The 19,297-nt window shown below is 46.7% G+C and overlaps 1 protein-coding gene across 1 annotated transcript in view; it reads left to right on the top strand.

The window, feature by feature from the left end:
- The window catches only part of GDPD5 (glycerophosphodiester phosphodiesterase domain containing 5), an 82,908-nt gene that overhangs the window by 35,595 nt on the left and 28,016 nt on the right, over window positions 1-19,297 (top strand). The window contains exons 3-7 of the mRNA XM_078390229.1: window positions 5,201-5,294; window positions 7,296-7,355; window positions 11,239-11,337; window positions 13,827-13,920; window positions 15,696-15,841. Coding sequence (XP_078246355.1) covers window positions 5,201-5,294; window positions 7,296-7,355; window positions 11,239-11,337; window positions 13,827-13,920; window positions 15,696-15,841 — 493 coding nt within the window. The remainder of the gene's footprint in view (window positions 1-5,200; window positions 5,295-7,295; window positions 7,356-11,238; window positions 11,338-13,826; window positions 13,921-15,695; window positions 15,842-19,297) is intronic.

Below are 19,297 nucleotides of genomic sequence, written 5' to 3'. Positions count from 1 at the left end.
CTTGCTTAAGGAAAGGTGCACACATAATACCTCAGAACCAACCAAATGATTCTGTACATGAGGCTGTTGTAATACATGGATATGTTCCTGGTAGTAAGAATGCAACAATACCAAAGTAGATCTCTAATTTACTTTGCTGGTGGAAGAAACATCAATAATATAAGCTGTGCAGATGACACCATCTTACTGGCAGGAAGTAGCCATGACTTGGATATGACTTTTAGGAAAAGAGAAAGAAGAAAGTGCCAAAGCAGGACTACAGTTGAATGTTAACAAGACCAAAATCATGAGTACAGAAGATCTGCCCAACTTTAATGGTGACAATGAAGACATTGAAATAGTGATTTTGTATACCTTGGTTCAATCATCAATCCAAAGGGTGATGGCAACCAAGAGATTAGAAGAGGATTGGAAGGGGAGTGATGAAGGAATTAGAAAAGATCAAGTGTAAGGATGTGTCACTGGAGACCAAGGCCAGGATGTACACACCATGTGCAGGTATGAAGGCAGGACAGTAAAGAAAGAAAATTGATTCGTTTGAAATACAGCACTTTGTGGATATTCTGGATTGCCAGAAAATCGAACAAACAGGTCCTAGAGCAAATCAAGGCTGAACTGTCTCTGGAGGTAAATTTATTATTAACTATTTATTCAAAATATTGACCCCCCCCCCACTGCCGCCTTTCCCTTTAAAAAGGAACCAAGGCGGCTTGCATCATTAAAAGATAGTACTTAATGCTAACAGTGGTGAGTACCAAACAATCAGACAAATCTCATCCAGAAAAAACATTAGCAACACCAAAACACAAAGTTGTAAGATGCAACAATCCATTTAAAATCTCACTCAGCCAGCCAGTCATTAAAGGAAAGCTTACCTGAAGAGAAAGGTCTTCGCCTGCTTGTGGAAGGATGGCCATGATGGGGCCAGGCTGGCCTCCAGTGGGAAGGAGTTCCACAGTCTAAAGGAGCAGCCACAGACAAAGCCCCCACCAGGTGCACCTTCAGGATGGTGGGAATGAGAGAAAGGCCTCTCCTGATGATCCTGAAACTGAGGCTGTCCTACTTTGGACACATCTCGAGAAGACAGGATTCTCTGGAAAAGACAGTAATGTTGGGAAAGGTGGAAGGCAGCAGAAGAGGAAGGCCAAATATGAGATGAACTGAGTCCCTAAAGGAAACCATATGGTAGGACCAGCCCTGTTTCAATGAGGGACAACAACTCCGCAGGATCATGTGTAAGCCGGTAATGGAAAAGACTACTCATGGTCCTTCATAAAACTGGAGATGGAAGCTGGATTCGAACCCAGGATTCTCTGCATGGAAAATACATGCTCTGCAGTTTTAATTCCTGGCCTTCCCCAGTTTGCTGGACGCACTTGGTAGAGACTCAGCGTACGTTCGTTGGGCGGGTGTACATTCCGCGTCAGTGCTGGGCAGAGCTTGGGAAGTTACTTTTTGTGTTCTTGGAGTTTCAAATGGAACTTTCCCAAACTCTTCTATCAGATCTCTCTGCAACTATATTGCCCATCTTCTGGGATCCGTCATTCTTGTGGATCACTGTTTAGTTTGTTAACAACTTGGATGAAATCCAGTGTTTGTGTTGTGTGTGATGTAGTCTTAGAGCATTGGCCCCCCCAACTTTTTTGGGGCCGCTTACCGGGTGGGGTGGGGAGTGAGCTCCATGTGCGGGTGTATGTGGGCAGCCCCGTCCTCGCGCAGTGGGCGTGTTACGCCCCTTGCGCATGTGTGTGGGGTGTGTGTGGAGATCCGTATCTGTGGCCCACTTCCGGCAAGCCCACGGACCGGCACCAGGCCGCGGACTGGAGGTTGACGTCCCCCGTCTTAGAGAATAGCCTTCAGTCATGAAATGTCACGTCTTGGCGATCGGCAAGAGTCCATCTCCGGCTCCTGCGATTTCTTTGTGGGTCTTCCCTTATTTTTTTGAGCTTTTGCCTTGATTTGCATCATTTCATGGTTCAGGATTTAGAGAATGTTCCTGCTCTCCTTCCGAAATCTCCATTCCCCCATCTTGTGTCTTTTTGAGAGACAGTACGGTTGGTAGCATAAATAAATATGCTGTGTGCGCTGTCATGATCAGATTTCTCGGGAGGGAAGCGGCATTAAATATAGCACCACTTTCTATGGTAAAATAATCAGGGAGGAAATAGCAACACAGCAGGAGAGGAGCCTTTAATTATCCCAAGGCTTATTCTTGGCCAAGAAGGAAATGCTGTTTTTTCCCAGGAGCCCCGCGTTTCGGTCACAAACAAGACAGGTGTGCCATCTCTGGGTGACACGGTGCCTGCTTATGCTTCATCCACAAAGAGCCCCTGCATTGCCAAAAGCTGGACTGAAGAGGATGTTGATATCCATATGTTGCATATGCTAGTAAAATGCATGCACAATTGGAAGGAATTTCTTCTCGTCCTTGTGTGCTGTCACGTCGTCTCCGATTCATGAGCAATCTCAAAACTGGTCTGTCCTCAACAGCCCTGCTCAAGCTCTTGCAGACTCAAGTCTGTGGCTTCCTTGAGGGAGTCATTCCATCTTGCATTGGGTCTTCCTCTTTTCCTGCTGCTTTCAGCTTTTCCCAGCATTACTGTCTTTTCCAGAGAATCTTGCCTTTTCAGGATATGCCCAAAGTAGGGCAGCCTCTGTTTCATTATTTTTTCCCTCCATAGATAATTCAGCCTTGATTTGATCTAGGACCCACTTGTTCATCTTTCTGGCGGTCCAGGGTATGTGCAAAGCTCTTTTTCAGCACGGCATTTCAAACGAGTCATTTTCTCCCCTGTCCGCTTTCTTTTCAGTCCACCTTTCACACCCATACATAGTGATCAGAAAGGATTTCGATGATTGAAACAGAATTGCATCTCAGAAAGGTACGGCTTCCTTAAGCGGTGGCCGGGTGACCGGTCTGCCTGCTGAGTTTACTCCCCTGGCTAGCAACCTGAAATTCATCACCTTCATGGAGACACAAGACTCCGCTTCCCAGCTGGCTTCCAGATGAACCGTCCCCAGTTCCATTTTAATTAACCAGGGGCCTTATTGACAGTTATTAGTAAGGGTGTCTCTATTTAAATGCAAATTTCGACCTTTTCCCATTTGGGAAAGGGAGGAAGGCGGTGTTTTTTGCAGGACCAATTTATAGCAGGATGGGATGGTTTTTGTCTATTGGAGGTTTTTTTTTTTTTTTTTTGCTAATGCTACTTTTCATTTAGTTAGATCACAGGCACATGCAATGATGGATGGCGTAGGAATGATGATTCCAACACTTGTGAGATTGGTTCTATTGAAAAAGAAAGGACTCTATGTAAAAATAGGCAGAAATGTGAAAAAGTCACGTACAGCAGCTTCGGTGCAGGGAAGGTACAACGTGAGACCCGCCGTGCCAAGCCGAATCAGACAGGAATCCGCTCAGAGCACCATCTCGCCCCTTGTTCTGTTCCTGTCGCAGCCCGACAGGCACCTATACGATACCTGCAAACGGGATACAACACCTTTTGGAACAGTTTTTTTAACTGGACTACGATTCCCAGGATTCATCTCCTGCCAGCCTAGCCGAGTCCAAGATAAGGAACTTCCCTGTCTCCTGCTTTATTCCTTTGAAATGGGTTTTAAGAGACAAACGGCCTCTGGTGCAGTCACCGTGGCGTGTAACGTGATGGTGGACACTCAGACCTTTGACTAACTGGTAACGTGGAAGAGATGGAAGCTAAGAAACGTTGTTCCTCACCCACCGTCCCTAACTTCTAATGCTGGAGGCCTTCAAGAGAAAAGTGGACCACCCTCTGTCTGATCTGCTTGGATTTGGAATTCCTGCCTTGAGCAAGAGGTTGGACTAGATGGCCTTAAGAGGCCCCTTCCCACTCCATGATTCTCTGAACTTGGTGCCTGCCCGAATGTGCTGGACTACAACACCCACCATCCCCATCCATCATCAGCCAGGGCGGCCCGGAGGCAATGGGAATTGTAATTCAACACAACTCAACACTGGTGTCCCGCACCCAGTCTTCATACCCAAAATCTTCCTTCCATGTCTGCTTCTTTGCTGGGTCCATCGTGTCCAGCGGCCATGGACTCTCAGCCCCCTCTGTCTCTGAGAAAAGGCTCTTCCTACCTGTGACATACAGAGAGCATCCGCCTTTTGTTGTTGGCAAAGCCTTTCGCAATTGAGCTCCTTCTGCACGCGCTGAACGACAACCCCCATCATCTCCAGACAGCATTGGCGGATGGCGAAGGGGGATGGTGAGCTTTGTAGTCCAGCACGTTTGGGCATGTTAGGGGAGGTTGGTGTAGACCGGAGCCTCTTGCCTCTTCTACGTTGCCAGTCAGCCAAAAGATTGAGTCCCACCCTCAGGCACTTTTTTATTTCTCAAGAAAGAGGGCTGTATCTCCATAGGCATTTTGTTACCGCATTTATCATTTTCATTAAAGCTTTAAGAAGCTAAACACTGGCAGTAGAATGGCTGGAAATAAACACAAACAACATCAACCCTAATAATTCCATTCCTAGCTGATGAATGCCAGGGATAACAGTCTAATTCCAATTAGCCAATCCAGTTAGAAGAGAGCCATTCAGTCACTGGAGCTTATTAAGTAATGGTTTTGGAAATCGTAAATCCCACCTCAGCTGCCTCTGTGCACCACTTGTGAAACACATACAGGCTGTTTCAGGGTTGTTAGGGCCCTGAATCCACTCTGGGTTTTAGTGTGAACTTTTAAGCAAGCAATGCACAATGCAGAACTTGTATCGGGGGTAAAATTCAGCACCATGGATAGCTCTGGTAATGTTTGGACTGAAATCAGGTACGGATTCATGGCTTCCCCAACATTGGAGCCACCAGTTGGATTGACCACTGGTATGCCCAGAGCCTGTAAATAGTACATTTTTGGACTGCATTTCCCAGAATCCTCATTCTGCATGGCTGTGAATGTTGGAGTTAAAACCACAAATCTATCAGTGCAGAATAAGTTGTATCAGCTGTCCAAAACAGTCTGTGGAGAGGCCCACAGGTGCATTTTACATTTTAGGTACATGTGTTTTTCATGCTTCTCATTCCGTTCCTGCCCTTTGTTTTTTTGAAGCAAAGAGTTTAATCCCTGACTCAGACCAGCCAAGCGTCCGTGACATGAAAGACCTGAATCTAATCTCCTTTCCCCCCCCCCCCATCCCTCATTCCTTCCTTTGATCCTTCAGGTTTTTATATAATAAAATGGGATACTGGAGTGACTGGACGGTTCCAATCCTCGTTACAACGGCTGCTGGCTTCATGTATATCACAGCTTTGTTGGTAAGTTATTAAAACTCACATGCACACCTCAAAATCCTGGAAAGATGTCCCTTGTCAGGCACAGAAAGGTTGCTTCTATGGACATGGTGCTTTCTGTTGTACAGGATCAGACCTATCCTCACCTCATTGCAGGTTTCAGTCACTAGCTTCAGGATATAAGAAAACCATGTATTTACCAGTTGTTTGTTGTTTAGTTGTTTAGTCGTGTCCGACTCTTCGTGACCCCATGGACTGGAGCACGCCAGGCCCTCCTGTCTTCCACTGCCTGCTGGAGTTTGGACAAATTCATGATGGCCACTTCGGTGACCCTGTCCAAACATCCCGTCCTCTGCCGTCCCCTTCTCCTCTTGCCTTCACACTTTCCCAACATCAGGGGCTTTTCCAGGGAGTCTTCTCTTCTCATGAGGTCGCCAAAGTCTTGGAGCCTCAGCTTCAGGATCTGTCCTTCCAGGGAGCACTCCAGGTTTACCTAGTCACGAACAACTAACTGAGCCTTTCTCTGTGTTTTATTCCTGTAAACCTCCCACTCCAGATTTGCATCTTTGCTTTATTTACAGTAGATCCGTGGTTCATAGTCTTGGGTCACGCCGGTGTTCTCAGACTGCAGTTGCCAGAAGCCTTGACCGCCAGCTGTGTTGGCCGGGGTTTCTGGAAGTTGCCGTCCAAAAACCCCCCCCGGGGGACCCAAGCTTGGGAACCACTGCAGTCACTCAGTGGGGCCTGCTGACTCGCAAAGGTGAACACTGCCAACTAAGCAATATATATATTTATATTGATTTCACCCCGAGTGGATCTATTGATCACTTTGTGATCGGCCAAAACTGGCTTTCTGCTAGCTGCTTGTCTCTTAGCCCCCGTGTCCCCCATCTGTAAAGTGGGAGGGGTGGTTTCTGAGCAGCTCTGCAGGTCAGTCTTGAACGTTTAACCCTCTGTTGTGTGGTCAGAAAAAAACATACACACACCCATTTCAGATTCAAATGAGGTGTGGATGGGAGTGTTAAAATAGAGGCATAGGTCTCCATTTTAGGGCCAGTTTTTTTCCCCCAGGGGAGGGCTTTGTGGCCCCCAAGTAATCCTGGGGAGCCATACAGCTCCCCCCCTCAAATTATACATGAAGGATTACAGCAGGAGAAGATGCTCACCAGTTTTCCCCTCCTCAAGCCACCATTTTCCATCTGGGTTGGTCCCCTTGAGGCTGCAGAATCGCCTTTTCTTGACCCTCATGCCCAACGTTTAAAAGATCTTTGAAAACATTGCCTTTGGTGGGGGGGCAACCCTGTTTTGACATGTTTTCCATTGCTCTGCATGTTTACATGCCCGTGCCACATTGTATTCTGGTATTTCTGCCTCTTGACGTTTTGATTTTGTTTTTCATTTTTACTTACCTGCGTTGTTTCAGTTGCCTGTCAACCTCCCAGAACCATGCGCCAGCGCTCATGGGGGGGTGTACACATTTAAGAAACAAATAAATGATAAACAAGCCATTGTTCACCTCCCCCAAGGTGGGAAGAAATATGGGATCATAGAAAGGTTGAGCTGGAAAGGATGCTAAGAGTCTCCAAGTCCAGTCCCTGCTGAGACACGAATTTGTCAATCCCAAAGCAAGATAATCTTTAGTAATCTTAGAACGGCAGAACTGGAAGGGACCCTAGGGATCACCTAGTCCAGCCCAGTGGGGAATCGAACTCCCAACCTCTGGCTCAACAGCCAGATGCCTAAATCACAGAGCTATCCAGAGTACGGTCTCTCTTAAAACAGAACTCCAGAGTCTGCCCCTTTCCAGGATTACACAGTCAGCCCCTGGGTGGGCACCATTCCCTGTATGGTGCCGAGGACACAGTGCATGGTATGAGCATCACATGGCCATGTCTAGCTTGGGAACTCTGAGAGACCGCTGATTGAGCGCCGGTGAATGCCATGAAGATGTAACAGCTACTGAATACTGATTAACCTCGTTAACGATACTACCAGTTGGTATCACATCTCTCGCTGTCTTTGCAGATATTAGCTCTGTGTCACATAGCAGTTGGGCAGCAGATGAACCTCCACTGGATCCACAAAGTAAGTATCTCTGCTGTATAGTGAATGCAGTTTGGTGCTGAAAAACATACCATATTTTTCTGTGTATAAGAAGACGTCCCCATGTATAAGACACACACACTTTTCTAACCCAAAATTTCTTTCTTCGCAAGAAAATGAAGGGGGAAAGCAGGAATCGAAGCACTTTGATGATTCCTGCTTTTCCCCTCCACTTTATTTCCCCCACCACTTTCTTGCACTTTCTTCGCAAGAAAGTGTGTGTGTGTGTGGGGGGGGGAAGCAGGGATCAAAGCACTTTAATCCCTCCCCCTCCTTACTTCTGTGCATAAGACGACCCTCAATTTTAAATCTAAATATGTTAGACAAGAGTATCGTCTTATACATGGAAAAATATGGTAGATAAAACACGCCTGTCCACACATTCACCAGAGAGCACACACACACCCCACTGAATCCAGTGGAATGTGAGTCTCAATCAAGAAAGACAGGATCACACTGCAAAGATGTTCACGCTATAGATACCATGAGCTTTACTTTCATTTCGTAAATATTTTTACTGTATTTTATCATTTCTGTCTTACTTGATTTGAGCCCTGAGTTGCATGCAGGCCTTTTCTCCAAAGAGGCCACAGGGGGTGCACACAGCTCTTCCTCCTCCTCTCCATCTTACCTGCACAATAACCCTGCGAGGTTGCAAAACCAGCAAAGAGCCTTGCAGGACCTTAAAGGGTGGCCAGCTTTCTTTGGCATAAGTGTTTGTGGAATGCAGGTCAGGTGCAAGAGAAGAAGCTTGTGCCCAATGAAACTCTGCTAGTCTCTAAGATGTCACAAGACTCTGTTGCAGAGTTTTGGTTAAAATCCTCTAGCTGTGCTTCAGAGGTGCAGGGATTCACAGAGCAGAATTACCGTATTTTTCGCTCCATAAGACGCACCTCTCCATAAGACGCACCAAATTTTTAGGCAAAGAAAACAGGAAAAAATAATCTGGGAATTTCGCTCCATAAGACGCATACACTTCTTCCCCAATGTTTTTTTGGAAAAAAAGTGTGTCTTATGGTGCAAAAAATACGGTAGCTTCAAGTTCCCTAAAGTGGGCCTCCCCCTTCCCCCTGCCCCCGAACTGGCATTTACAGTTCCAGTAACTCATTCTGAGATAGTTGAAGTAGAAAAAAAAAAACCATTTTCTTTGCTTACGGTTTTGAACAGATTGAACGGCAAAACATGTCTGCTCTCAGCAACCGACCTCAATAGACTAACTGACCAAGAGACTCTAGGGAGGGAAAAACACTCTTAGCAGAGCAGCAGAGAAGGAGAGATTGGTTAGTGCTGGATAGATTGACAGTCACCCCAGCCAGAGAGGTCCCTCCTAGCCAGACCTACTAGAGGCAGCATGCGAGGTTGCTGAAAACTCCCAACAGATTCTCTGTTGGATTTGTTGCCACAGACGACTTGCTGCCACTTTTGTAGATGGTTTCGGAGGACAGGCTAAGGGAGAATGATTGACCTAAGGTCATCCAGTAAGCTCTGGTGAAGGCCTTGAACACAAATCTCCCAAACTTTTATCTAGCACTCTTCCTACTGCCCCGCACTGCCTTAAACCAGGCCTCTGTGGTACAGAAATGGTGAGGTTGTGATGAACAGTGGCTACAAGAACCTTAGCAACTTGTGGTGTACTTAGACAACAAACCTCTGCTTTTTGGGACTTGCTTGCTTGCTTTCCTTCTTGCTTTCTTTCCTGCTCATTAGATTTACACCCCACGGTTTCTTCGGGGAATTCCAGGCAGCACACACTCTGCCTCCCATTTTATCGTCACAACCATCCTACAGTAAGTTAGGCTGCGAGATGGTGACTGCCCCAAGGTTACTCCTTTCTTGTATTCTTGAAGGCTTTCATGGCCAGGATCTGATGTTTTTTGTGGGTTTTTCGGGCTCTTTGGCCGTGTTCTGAAGGTTGTTCTTCCTGATGTTTCGCCAGTCTCTGTGGCCGGCATCTTCAGAGGGTAGAAGTCAGAACTCTGTCTGTCTTCTGGTGCAGTTTGTTTGGATCGTTGAGTATTTGTAGCTGTGGGATCAGCTTTTGTCCTTTTCAGGAGATTGGGTGATTATGGTGATCAGCGTGCTTTTTGTTGTGATAAGGGGGAAAGATGATCTGTTACTGTGATTGATGGGTGTTGTTAGCTGGTCTTTTGTGTGCAGTGATCACCGGTCTTTGTAGCTGGGTAGTGTTCACTGACCTTTTGCAGGCTGTATTTTTCAGCGCTGGGAGCCAGGCTTTGTTGAATTGTAAACTTTCTTCTTTTTTTGTTGAAGCTCTGCTGGTGTTTGTAGATTTCAGTGGCTTCCCTGTGCAGTCTAACGTAATGATTGCTGGTGTTGTCCAGTACTTTTGTGTTTTGAAATAGAATTTCCTGTCCAGCTTGTTTTAGGGCATGTTCAGCTACTGCCGATTTTTCCAGTTGTTTTAGTCTGCAGTGTCTCTCATGTTCTTTGATTCTGCTGTGGACGCTGTGTTTTGTGGTTCCAATATATCCCTGGCCACAACTGCAAGGTATGGGGTATACTCCTGCAGTGGTGAGGTGGTCCCTTCTGTCCTTTGCTGACCATAACATTTGTTGTATTTTTGTGGTAGGCCTGAATACTGTTTGTAGGTTGTGTTTTTTCAAAAGTTTCCCCATGCGGTCCGTGACCCCTTTGATGTATGGCAGAAATACTTTATTTGTGGGTGGCTGTTTTTCTTCTTCAGTTCGGTGTTGTTTTCTTGGTTTGATGGCTCTTGTGATTTCATTTTTGGAGTAGCCATTTGCCTTTAGGGATGGTTCAGATGGTTGAGTTCAGTGCTGAGAGACTGAGCTTCACAGTTCCGATTTGCATGGTCTACCAGTGTTTTGATTATGCCTCTCTTTTTTGTCGTGGGTGGTGGTTGAAGTTTTTGTGTAGGTACCGGTCGGTGTGGGTGGGTTTTCTGTAGACCTTGTGTCCCAATAGGAGGTCAGTTTTGCGTAGGACCATGACATCTAAGAAAGGGAGTTGGCCCTCTCTTTCTTTTTCCATGGTGAATTGTATATTTGGGTGGATGCTGCTGAGATGGTTTAGAAATTCTTCCAGTTTTCACTATGGTTCCAAATTGCGAAGGTGTCATCCACATATCAGAACCAGACTGTGGGTACAAAGGATGCTGAAGCCAGGGCCTGTTTTTCGAAATGTTCCATGTAGAAGTTTGCTATAACCGGGCAGTATATATATATATAGCCTTGTCCAGCCAGTCCGTGGGGTGAAAAAGGTTGGGGACCCCTAGCCTAGAGTGTTCTGCCAGAGAATCCCCCGTCTTTTCCCAAACTACAATTCCCAGGATTTCATAGGGCAAAGCCGTGGTCATTCATTAAACTGAAAGCAATGGTTAGGACTAACGTAGATGACTCGTATTCTTCCTCCCTACCGATTCTCAGTTCTCCAAAAGAGAGTAACAGTGGTTTTAGAGGAAAAAATCCAGATGCAGGCAGTAGATAAGATAAAAGAATGAAAAGGATGGCCCAGAAACATGAGTATGCTGAGCACCGAAAGCCAAAGGGTGGGGTGGTATCGATGGTGTTGCCGTTATGTGCCATCAAGTTGCATCTGCCTTATGCTGACCCTACGTATGAGTGACCTCCAGAATATCCTGTCCCTGACTGCCCTGCTCAGCTCTTGCAACTTTACAGCTGTGGCTTCCTTATGGAGTCAATTCATCTCACATTTGTTCACCCTCTTTTCCTGCTGGCTTCTACTTTTCCAAACATTACTGTCTTTTCCAGCAAGATACCTGCTTTAGAGCACTAGAATCTTGCAAGCAGGCAGGCTTAGAACCTCACAGGACTCTGACGTTTGCTTGTTTCAAGAAACCATTGCTGCTTTTTTTGCTTTTCAGATTGGGTTGGTTACTAGCTTGATATCAACAATTGTGACCATGTGTTCTATAGCCCAATTGTGGGATGATGAATGGGACATGGTGGTGATATCCTTGCACGTAAGTATATTACCTTGTTGCGGGGGGAATGGTATGAATCGGTTTTCTCATTTTTGCAGGGGAGTAGGGATTATAGAAGAATTTTATAGATCGGCAGGAACAATAAACGAGTATTCATTCTGGAAGGTCAGTCCCCTGAAAGGGCTGAGTCTTGCATTTTATTCAATAGGAAAGGGATTACAGTAGGACCCCGCGACCCGCTGGATCAGCATCGGTGGATTAAATTTTCTGCTGGCCAAAAATATTAAATAATAACAATTAAAAAAAACATGGACACAGAAAAACAGAAGGGGTGAATGCTGTTGTCTCTGGCTCCCTCTAGTGGCTGGGTGTAGGCAGTACACCATGGAAATACGTTTGTACCGTATTTTTCGCTCTATAAGACACACCTTTCCATAAGACGCACCAATTTTTTAGGAGAAGAAAACAGGAAAATATAATCTGTTTTCTTCGCTCCATAAGACGCACAGACTTTCCACCCCCCTGTTTTGTGGGAAAAAGTGCGTCTTATGGTGCGAAAAATACGGTATATGTTTTTTGGTGTTCGGGAGAAGGGGCTTGGAACGAATCCCTCATGGATCTTGTAGTCCTGTTGTGCTGTAATGGCATGATTAAACCCTCAACCTGAAAAACTCCCACGACTTGGAGATGTTACTGATTCGGGTAACAAATCCCATAATCCCCCAGCTATGCTGGTAGGGGGCATTCTGGGGCTTGTAGTTGCTCCCAGCTCTGCCTTATTGCTGTATTTGAAGGCAGGACACAGCCTTGCATTCTGAGAGGGAGGGCTTGGCCCATCTCAGCCCCGTATCACCAATTCAGGTTGGCAGCATCTCTCCCAGGTCTTGAGATCAGTTTTTTCCCCATCGGTTCCTCCACGATCCTTTTTAAAAGAAAGCGGATTGGGGGGGGGACTGAACCTGGGTGCAAATTAAGAGCTCTACCCCTGAACTGCAGCTTGTCCTTACTTGTGCTTGCATACTTTAGTGCTAATGTCAAATTTGGGGCTGAGTGTTCGTAACAACTTTTTAGAATGACTTTTTCTAGAAACCGTGCATGCTTCATCCTCTCAAGATGCGGTTGTCATGGCGATGGCTCGGCGCCTGGGTATCTTTTGTGGGTCAGAAAGAACGGCTTTCTATTTTGAATGAACTGGCTTGAACTCCTGTTTTTATATGACTTTGGGCTCGGCTTCTCTGCCAGGACAGAGAGCATGGCGAGAGGAAAGGTCAAGCAAGTAGAGATGGGCACGAACCGGTTCGGTGGTTCATTCTGGTTTGTTTTTTTGGCCAAACCCCCGCAAAAAAGTGGTTTTGGGGAAAGCGTGTCTGGCGGAGCTGCCATGTCTGGACAACCCACTTTTGGGGTTGCTGGGCAGGCGTCCCAGATTTCCGAATGCACGAATACGTTCTCCTCTCCAGACATCCTCACCTGATTTGCCGTTAGAAGAATGGTGGCATAGGAGGCAGGAAAAAAGTTGGATTTACTTTCTGCAACAGGAAAACATCTTTAAAAATTAAAGCGTTTAAAGTGTGGCAGCTAAAAGATGGAAAGGTTTTATTTGACATCTACTGTTGTAGATGGTATCCTGCTACGAGGATCACATCTGGAAGAAGTGTTGCAGTGCTTTGAATTTCTGGTCAAATCCTTTGTGCGACACAGAAGAAGGACAGAGACTCACTGAAGAGAATAGCTTCAAGTTCCTCTGATGGTCCACCCCTTTCTCATTAACTGGCACTTCAAGTCTCAATGAGACAGGAATAAATGATTGGTTAGTGTTGGATAGATTGACGGTCACCGCAGGCCAGACAGGTTCCTCCCAGACACACATTCTAGAAACAGCATGTTAGACTGTCAAAACTCCATCAGGAAGTGGGTATGATCTGCAACAGCTAAAACCAAGTAAAAATTATTAAACCTTTCACGCGCCATCAGGCTTTGGGGCTAGAGTTCTGTTGGGAAAAATCATGCGTGCAAAAGTCATCATGGAAATACAGTAGGGCCCTTGTATCCACGGGATTAGTATCTGCTGATTCACTTCTCCACGGCCAGAAAATATTTTTAAAAATCCTAGAAATATATATATTTCTAAAGATGACATTATCCGAAGTGGCCACTAGAGGGAGCCAGAACTTAATTCTCTTTGGCTCACTCTTGTGGCCAGTTCTGGTAATACATGGTATAAATACTTTTTTCTGTTGTTTTTTTAATCATGCTACCTATAGGGTTTACTATTATATGCAGTTTTTAGCATCCATGGGGAGGCTTGAAACCAATTCCTTGTGGATTTGGGGGGGTCATACTGTATTTTCATTGCAGAGTGGGGGCTGGAATTTCTCCTGTTTTTATGTCTCAAGACCCCTATGGTGCTGAACTGACATTTCACCCCTTAGTGATCTCCCACTCCCACAGTCTCCATCATCATATTGATACAAACTGTTAATGCCACTGAGTTTTCACCCTGTCCCTCTCTCTTAATCCCCCTCCAGGCAACGGCCCCCTTCCTCCATATAGGAGCCCTGGTGGCCGTCACGGCTCTCTCTTGGTTGGTGTCTGGGCAGTTTGCAAGAGCGGAAAAAGCTGGTGAGTTTCAGGGTACAGTGGTGCCTCGCTAGACATTTACCCTGCATGACAGTTTTTTCGCTAGACATTGACTTTTTGCGATCACTATAGCGATTTGCAAAACAGTGATTCCTATGGGGGCATTTCGCTGGACAATGTTTGGTCCCTGCTTCGCAAACCAATTTTCGCTAGACGACGATTCTGACAGCTTCCTCCGCGCTCGCAAAACAGGTGTTTTCGGGACCTTAGCTTCGCAAGGCAGCAATTTAAACAGCTGATCGGCGGTTCGCAAAGTGGCTTTCCTATGGCCGATCTTCGCTAGACAACGACGATTCTTCCTCCCCATTGGAACGCATTAAACAGGTTTCAATGCATTCCAATGGGGAAATGCTTTTCGCTAGACAATGCTTTCGCTAAACAGCGATTTCAGTGGAACGGATTATCATCGTCTAGCGAAGCACCACTGTATTCCTTCTGAGGGAATCCCCTTCAAGAATTCGCCTTCATTCCTCTTCAAGAAAGAGAGATAAGGAGACCTTAACTGAACAATGGGGCTTACTAGGGACTTGAAATTGCTTGAGAAAGCGCAGTAAAAGCTAATCATGGTTCTTATTCTCCTTGGTAAAATGCTGCATTTAATGCACTTGGGGGGGGGGGGAACCAGGGATATTTTGTGTACCGGTGGGAGGGAAATTACATGAAAAGGGATGAAGAAGACTCATTTATGAAGCAGCCCTCAGGTTTTGCCCCCATCTTTTTGGTTTGTTTGTTTTCGCTCAGAAAGTCTAGAAACTTACATTAAGGGCAGGGCAGAAAACATCTGCCCGTTTTGCCTGAAAGCTCTTGTCGCCACTCACCGAGAGTGACAAGATATTTTTCAGCCTTTTAGAAGGATAAATACAAAAACCGGAGAATGGCTGGACACAGGCCAAGAGATGCTCTATTCTGGTAAAGCCGACTGGATAGCTCAGGGGATTAGCTCTCTGGCTGTGGAGTCAAGAGGTTGGGAGTTCGATTCCCCCACTCTGCCTCCTGGGAGAAAAACCAGCCTGGGTGGCCTTGGGCCAGCGGCACACCGTCCCAGGGCGCCCCTAGAGGAAGAGAAGGGTAAAGCACTTCTGAGTATTCTCTAACCTAGAAAACCTTGAAAAGAGTTGCCATAAGTTAGAATATCTCTCTCTCTCTCTCTCTCTAAAACACACACACTTTTTTTGTATACTGTAGTCTAAAATGTCTGGAGGTTAGGAAAGGGAAAGGAGGGGACCAGAAAAATGGTAAACAGAGCTGGGAGTGTTTAAGGATGAGGATCTTACAGATTTTGGAGAAGGGCAAGTGGGGAATTGCTGCCTGGATAGCTCAGGGAGTTAGGGGTTCGATTCTCCCCCCCCCCCGGTGCATCTCCTGGGAGAAGAGACAGCCTGTTGTCACCTTGGTCCAGCTGCGCGGTAGTCCCAGAAGAAGGGAGACGGTGATCCACTTCTGAGTGCTCTGTACCCAGAAAACACCGGACAGGGTCTCCATCAGTTGGAATCGACTTGAGAGCAGACCGTCGTTATTATTAAGTGTGGAACGAGGTGAAGTAGGTGGCAATGTTCGTGCGAGACAGGAGCGCGTAGTTGAGAATAATTCGGTTTGAACTAGGGAACTGCACATCCTTGGCACATTTTTGTCCATGTTCTGCAGCTCTTCCAACCTGTACAAGCTTTTCTGATGGTTTTTTTTTGGGGGGGGGGGGTTGTGAAACTTCCATGTCATCATCATCATCATCTCTCTCCCTCTCTCTTCTCTGCCTTCAGCTTCTCAGATACTGACGTTTGGGGCCTACCTGGCCGTCGTCTTTGTGCTTTACCTCATCCCGCTCACCGTCTATTCCCCCTGCATCATGGACAAGAAGGATTTGGGGCCCAAACCTGCCATTATCGGTCACCGCGGAGCACCTAGGGTAGGTGTGCCTCTGAGTGCTGCCTTCCCCCATTTCCACGCTTCCACTGACCCTTGATTTCCATCAACCTCTGGCCTAAAAGCCAACACAGGACGGAGCCCGATGAACTCAGGATGGTTGCAAAATTTGAAGGAAGGGCGAGGCTATAAGCCAGATCTTGGCGAGGGTGCTTATTTTGGACTACAACTCCCAGAATCCCTCGCTACCCCCATACAAAACCATTAACATTTCTAGGTGAAGGTGAGGTGTACATCCATGGGTCTGTTTTTCAGCCAGCTAATGATATGTTGAAATAATTTCTCTGCATCACCAACGCTTCAGTCAAAGTTTTGTATATTTGAAGTGCGAAAGCGAAGGCAGCCTTAACTGCTTAACAGATTAAAGCTGTTGCTAATCATCGTACAAGCATGTTTTAATATTTATATCCCATACCTTATAACCACTACTATATCAGAGAAAGGAAAGCCATCGCCCCTCCCTCCCATATCAAAAGGGTTTTCTTAAGTCTCTGCCTTCAGGAGTAAAATATGTTCTCACTGAATTAATCAACTGAAGCTTTATTTGATTAATCTGTGGAGTCATACCAGAGGGACGTGGTGGCACTGCGGGTTAAACCGCAGAAGCCTCTCTGCTGCAAGGTCAGAAGACCTGCAGTCGTAAGATCGAATCCACGTGACAGAGTGAGCCCCTGTTGCTTGTCCCAGCAATTGCCAACCTAACCGTTCGAAAGCATGCAAAATGCAGAAATACGAGTAGATAAATAGGTACCACCTCGTTGGGAAGGTAAACGGCATTCCGTGTTTATTCACGCTGGCCACGTGACCACGGAGGATTGTCTGTGGACAAAAGCTGGCTCTATGGGTTGGAAATGGAGATGAGCACCGCCCCCTAGAGTCGGACACAACTGGACAAAAATTGTCAAGGGAACCTTTAGCTTTACTTATAGAGTCAAATAATTCTTCTTGAAGCAAGCAGCAAAGCATGCCCCAGTTGTTAGTATGTGCTGCTTCTAGCAGTGGTTAACCTTGGGTCCCCAGATGTTGTTGGACTGCAACTCCCAGAAATCCTGGCTAGCACAGCAAGTGGTGAAGGCTTCTGGGAGTTGCAGTCCAAGAACACCTGGATGACCCAAGATTGGGTTCCAGTGTTCTGGGAGAATGGGTGAATGTTTCCTGTTTTGAGGTACCATTGTTTCAATATCACCTGTTTCCTATCACTGCCCAGTTGCTATTTTGGTAGACGTTCTGCAGCGTCTAACATATTGGGCAAATCGGAAAGGTGGAGAGCGGGCAGGAGAAGCTGATTGGGCAACTGGTTGGTGATGTCATCAAAGTGTGCCCTTTGGAATCTGCTGGCTAGGGATGTCATCTGACCATGTCTCTTGGAAGGCTTTAGGTCCACTGTAGATCCTGTCTTTTGCAGGTTCAATCCCCGACATCTCCGGTTAGGGGTGGGAAAGAGTTTTGATTTGGAACTGTGGAAAGTTATTATAAGTCAGCGTTAACAAAAGTGAACAATTTGCACTAAGAGCATGAATCAATACGCAATGCCGTATTTTCTAAAAATATACATTTCATTCCTGTTTGTCCGAGCGGTGTATAGACCATCCAGGAGACGTTGTTCTTGTAGAAAAGACGATGTCTTAATTTTCCCCCTCCTTCTTGGTCTTCTGACTTGAACCACTCCTGCCAGCGTTAGTCAAGTGCTTCAGGAAGGGAAGGCAAACATACTCAGTCGTGAACGCCGATAGCAACCAGAACGTTGTTATCGGAGGAGACCCTTTTTCTCCCCACTGCCTTCTTGCTTCTCTTCCTCTTCCTTCTGCCATGTGCAGAATCCTTCAGATTCCTCTCTCCTCGCCAAGTGTGTTTGCTGCTCCCTGCCCCATCCTTATCTTAATGCTTTCTGCCAGAGGCATTCTGTTAAAAGCTGCTAATTCCTGCACTAATACTTGTTGATCTTTGGCTTAAGCAAACATATGCTGTATGAACAGAATGGGTGCTGGCAGCTGGTTGCGATGCCAGGAACGAGTCAAGTGTCTCATTAAAAAAGCTAAAGATATTTCAGGCCCTGGTGTGTGGGTGTGTGGGCTTATTGTTGTTCTCTCTCTCACACACGCACACACCTTGAAGAGAAAGAGGGAATACGCAGAATAAATCCGTACATTTGAAGCTCATGCGAACAGAACAGTTTTGCGAATCTCAGGGATCTTTTGCAGAAGTCAAACAGCGAGGTCCAGGGTGGTCCCTAGATGTTTTGCTTTCTGAGGCAAAGGAGAAGACAGCATCCCAGCCCCCAATCCACGCCTAGACGTTGACCAGACGGGCAGACGAACTGCGCTGACGACTGGAGATGAACATGAACCAGAAAGCCCCGAAAACGGGGCTGCTTTGTGGTTCGGTTTGTGCAACCCGTTTTGCCCGAAACAGAAGGACGCGCTGAACTGTTTCCCCCTGAGCGCTTCATCTTGCTTTGGCAAAATGGATGTCCACCCACCCCCTTTCCCACTACCCCCCCCCCGCGGTCGCCTCCCTGCCCTGTCCTGTCTCTGCCACCTCCTCCACCACCACGGCCACCGTCTTCTGAGTCAGTGGCTTGGCTTCCCTTTCATCAGCCGGCCCCATTGCCTCTGAAGAGGGTGGTGGTGGCGGCGGCAGGACCAGGTGGCAGGGGGACAGTGAGAAGGGGGTGGGAGAGAGCCCTCCCCTGGCAGGAACCAGAAAAATGAACTGCGAACCAGTTCGTTTTTCCAGGGATTTGGGGTGGTTTATGATTCGTGGAGAGCCACAAACCACGAACCATCACGAATCAGATTCCCCCCCCCTTTCATTCCTATCTCTATTGATGACCGGTTAGGGTCTTCCACCCCACCTGAGGATAGAAAGCCGATTGTAGGGCATTCAGGAGAAGCCAAGGGGTCATCAGGCTCAGCCCTCTGGAGAGACAGGAAATCCCCCAGTAAAGCAACCCTAACAGACGGCCATCCCACATCGGCTTAAAAGCCTCCCGCGCAGGAGAATCCACCGTGTCTCGAGGCCGTCCGTTCTACCATTGAACAGCTCTTACTATCTGGCAGTTCTTCCAGACAGTCTCAAAATCACTTTTCTTTGCCATTGGGCGCCATTATCTTGAGTTGTTCTTTCTGGAGCTGGACAGAACAGGATTGTTCTATCTTCCGCACTGTTTTTGTTGTTGTTTAGTTGTTAAGTCGTGTCCGACTCTTCGTGACCCCATGGACCAGAGCACACCAGGCCCTCCTGTCTTCCACTGCCTCCCGGAGTTGGGTCAAATTCACATTGGTCACTTCGGTGACATTGTCCATCCATCTCGTCCTCCGTCGTCCCCTTCTCCTCTTGCCTTCACACTTTCCCAACATCAGGGTCTTTTCCGGGGAGTCTTCTGTACTGAAGCCCCTCAAATCTTTGGCGACAATCATCCTCTTCGCCTTCTCTTCCT

Source organism: Pogona vitticeps, chromosome 3 (genome assembly GCF_051106095.1).
Source record: "Pogona vitticeps strain Pit_001003342236 chromosome 3, PviZW2.1, whole genome shotgun sequence".
Taxonomy (NCBI): Eukaryota; Metazoa; Chordata; class Lepidosauria; order Squamata; family Agamidae; genus Pogona; species Pogona vitticeps.
The sequence above is the reverse complement of the archived record's forward strand: the minus strand, read 5'-3'. Positions and strand labels throughout refer to the sequence as shown.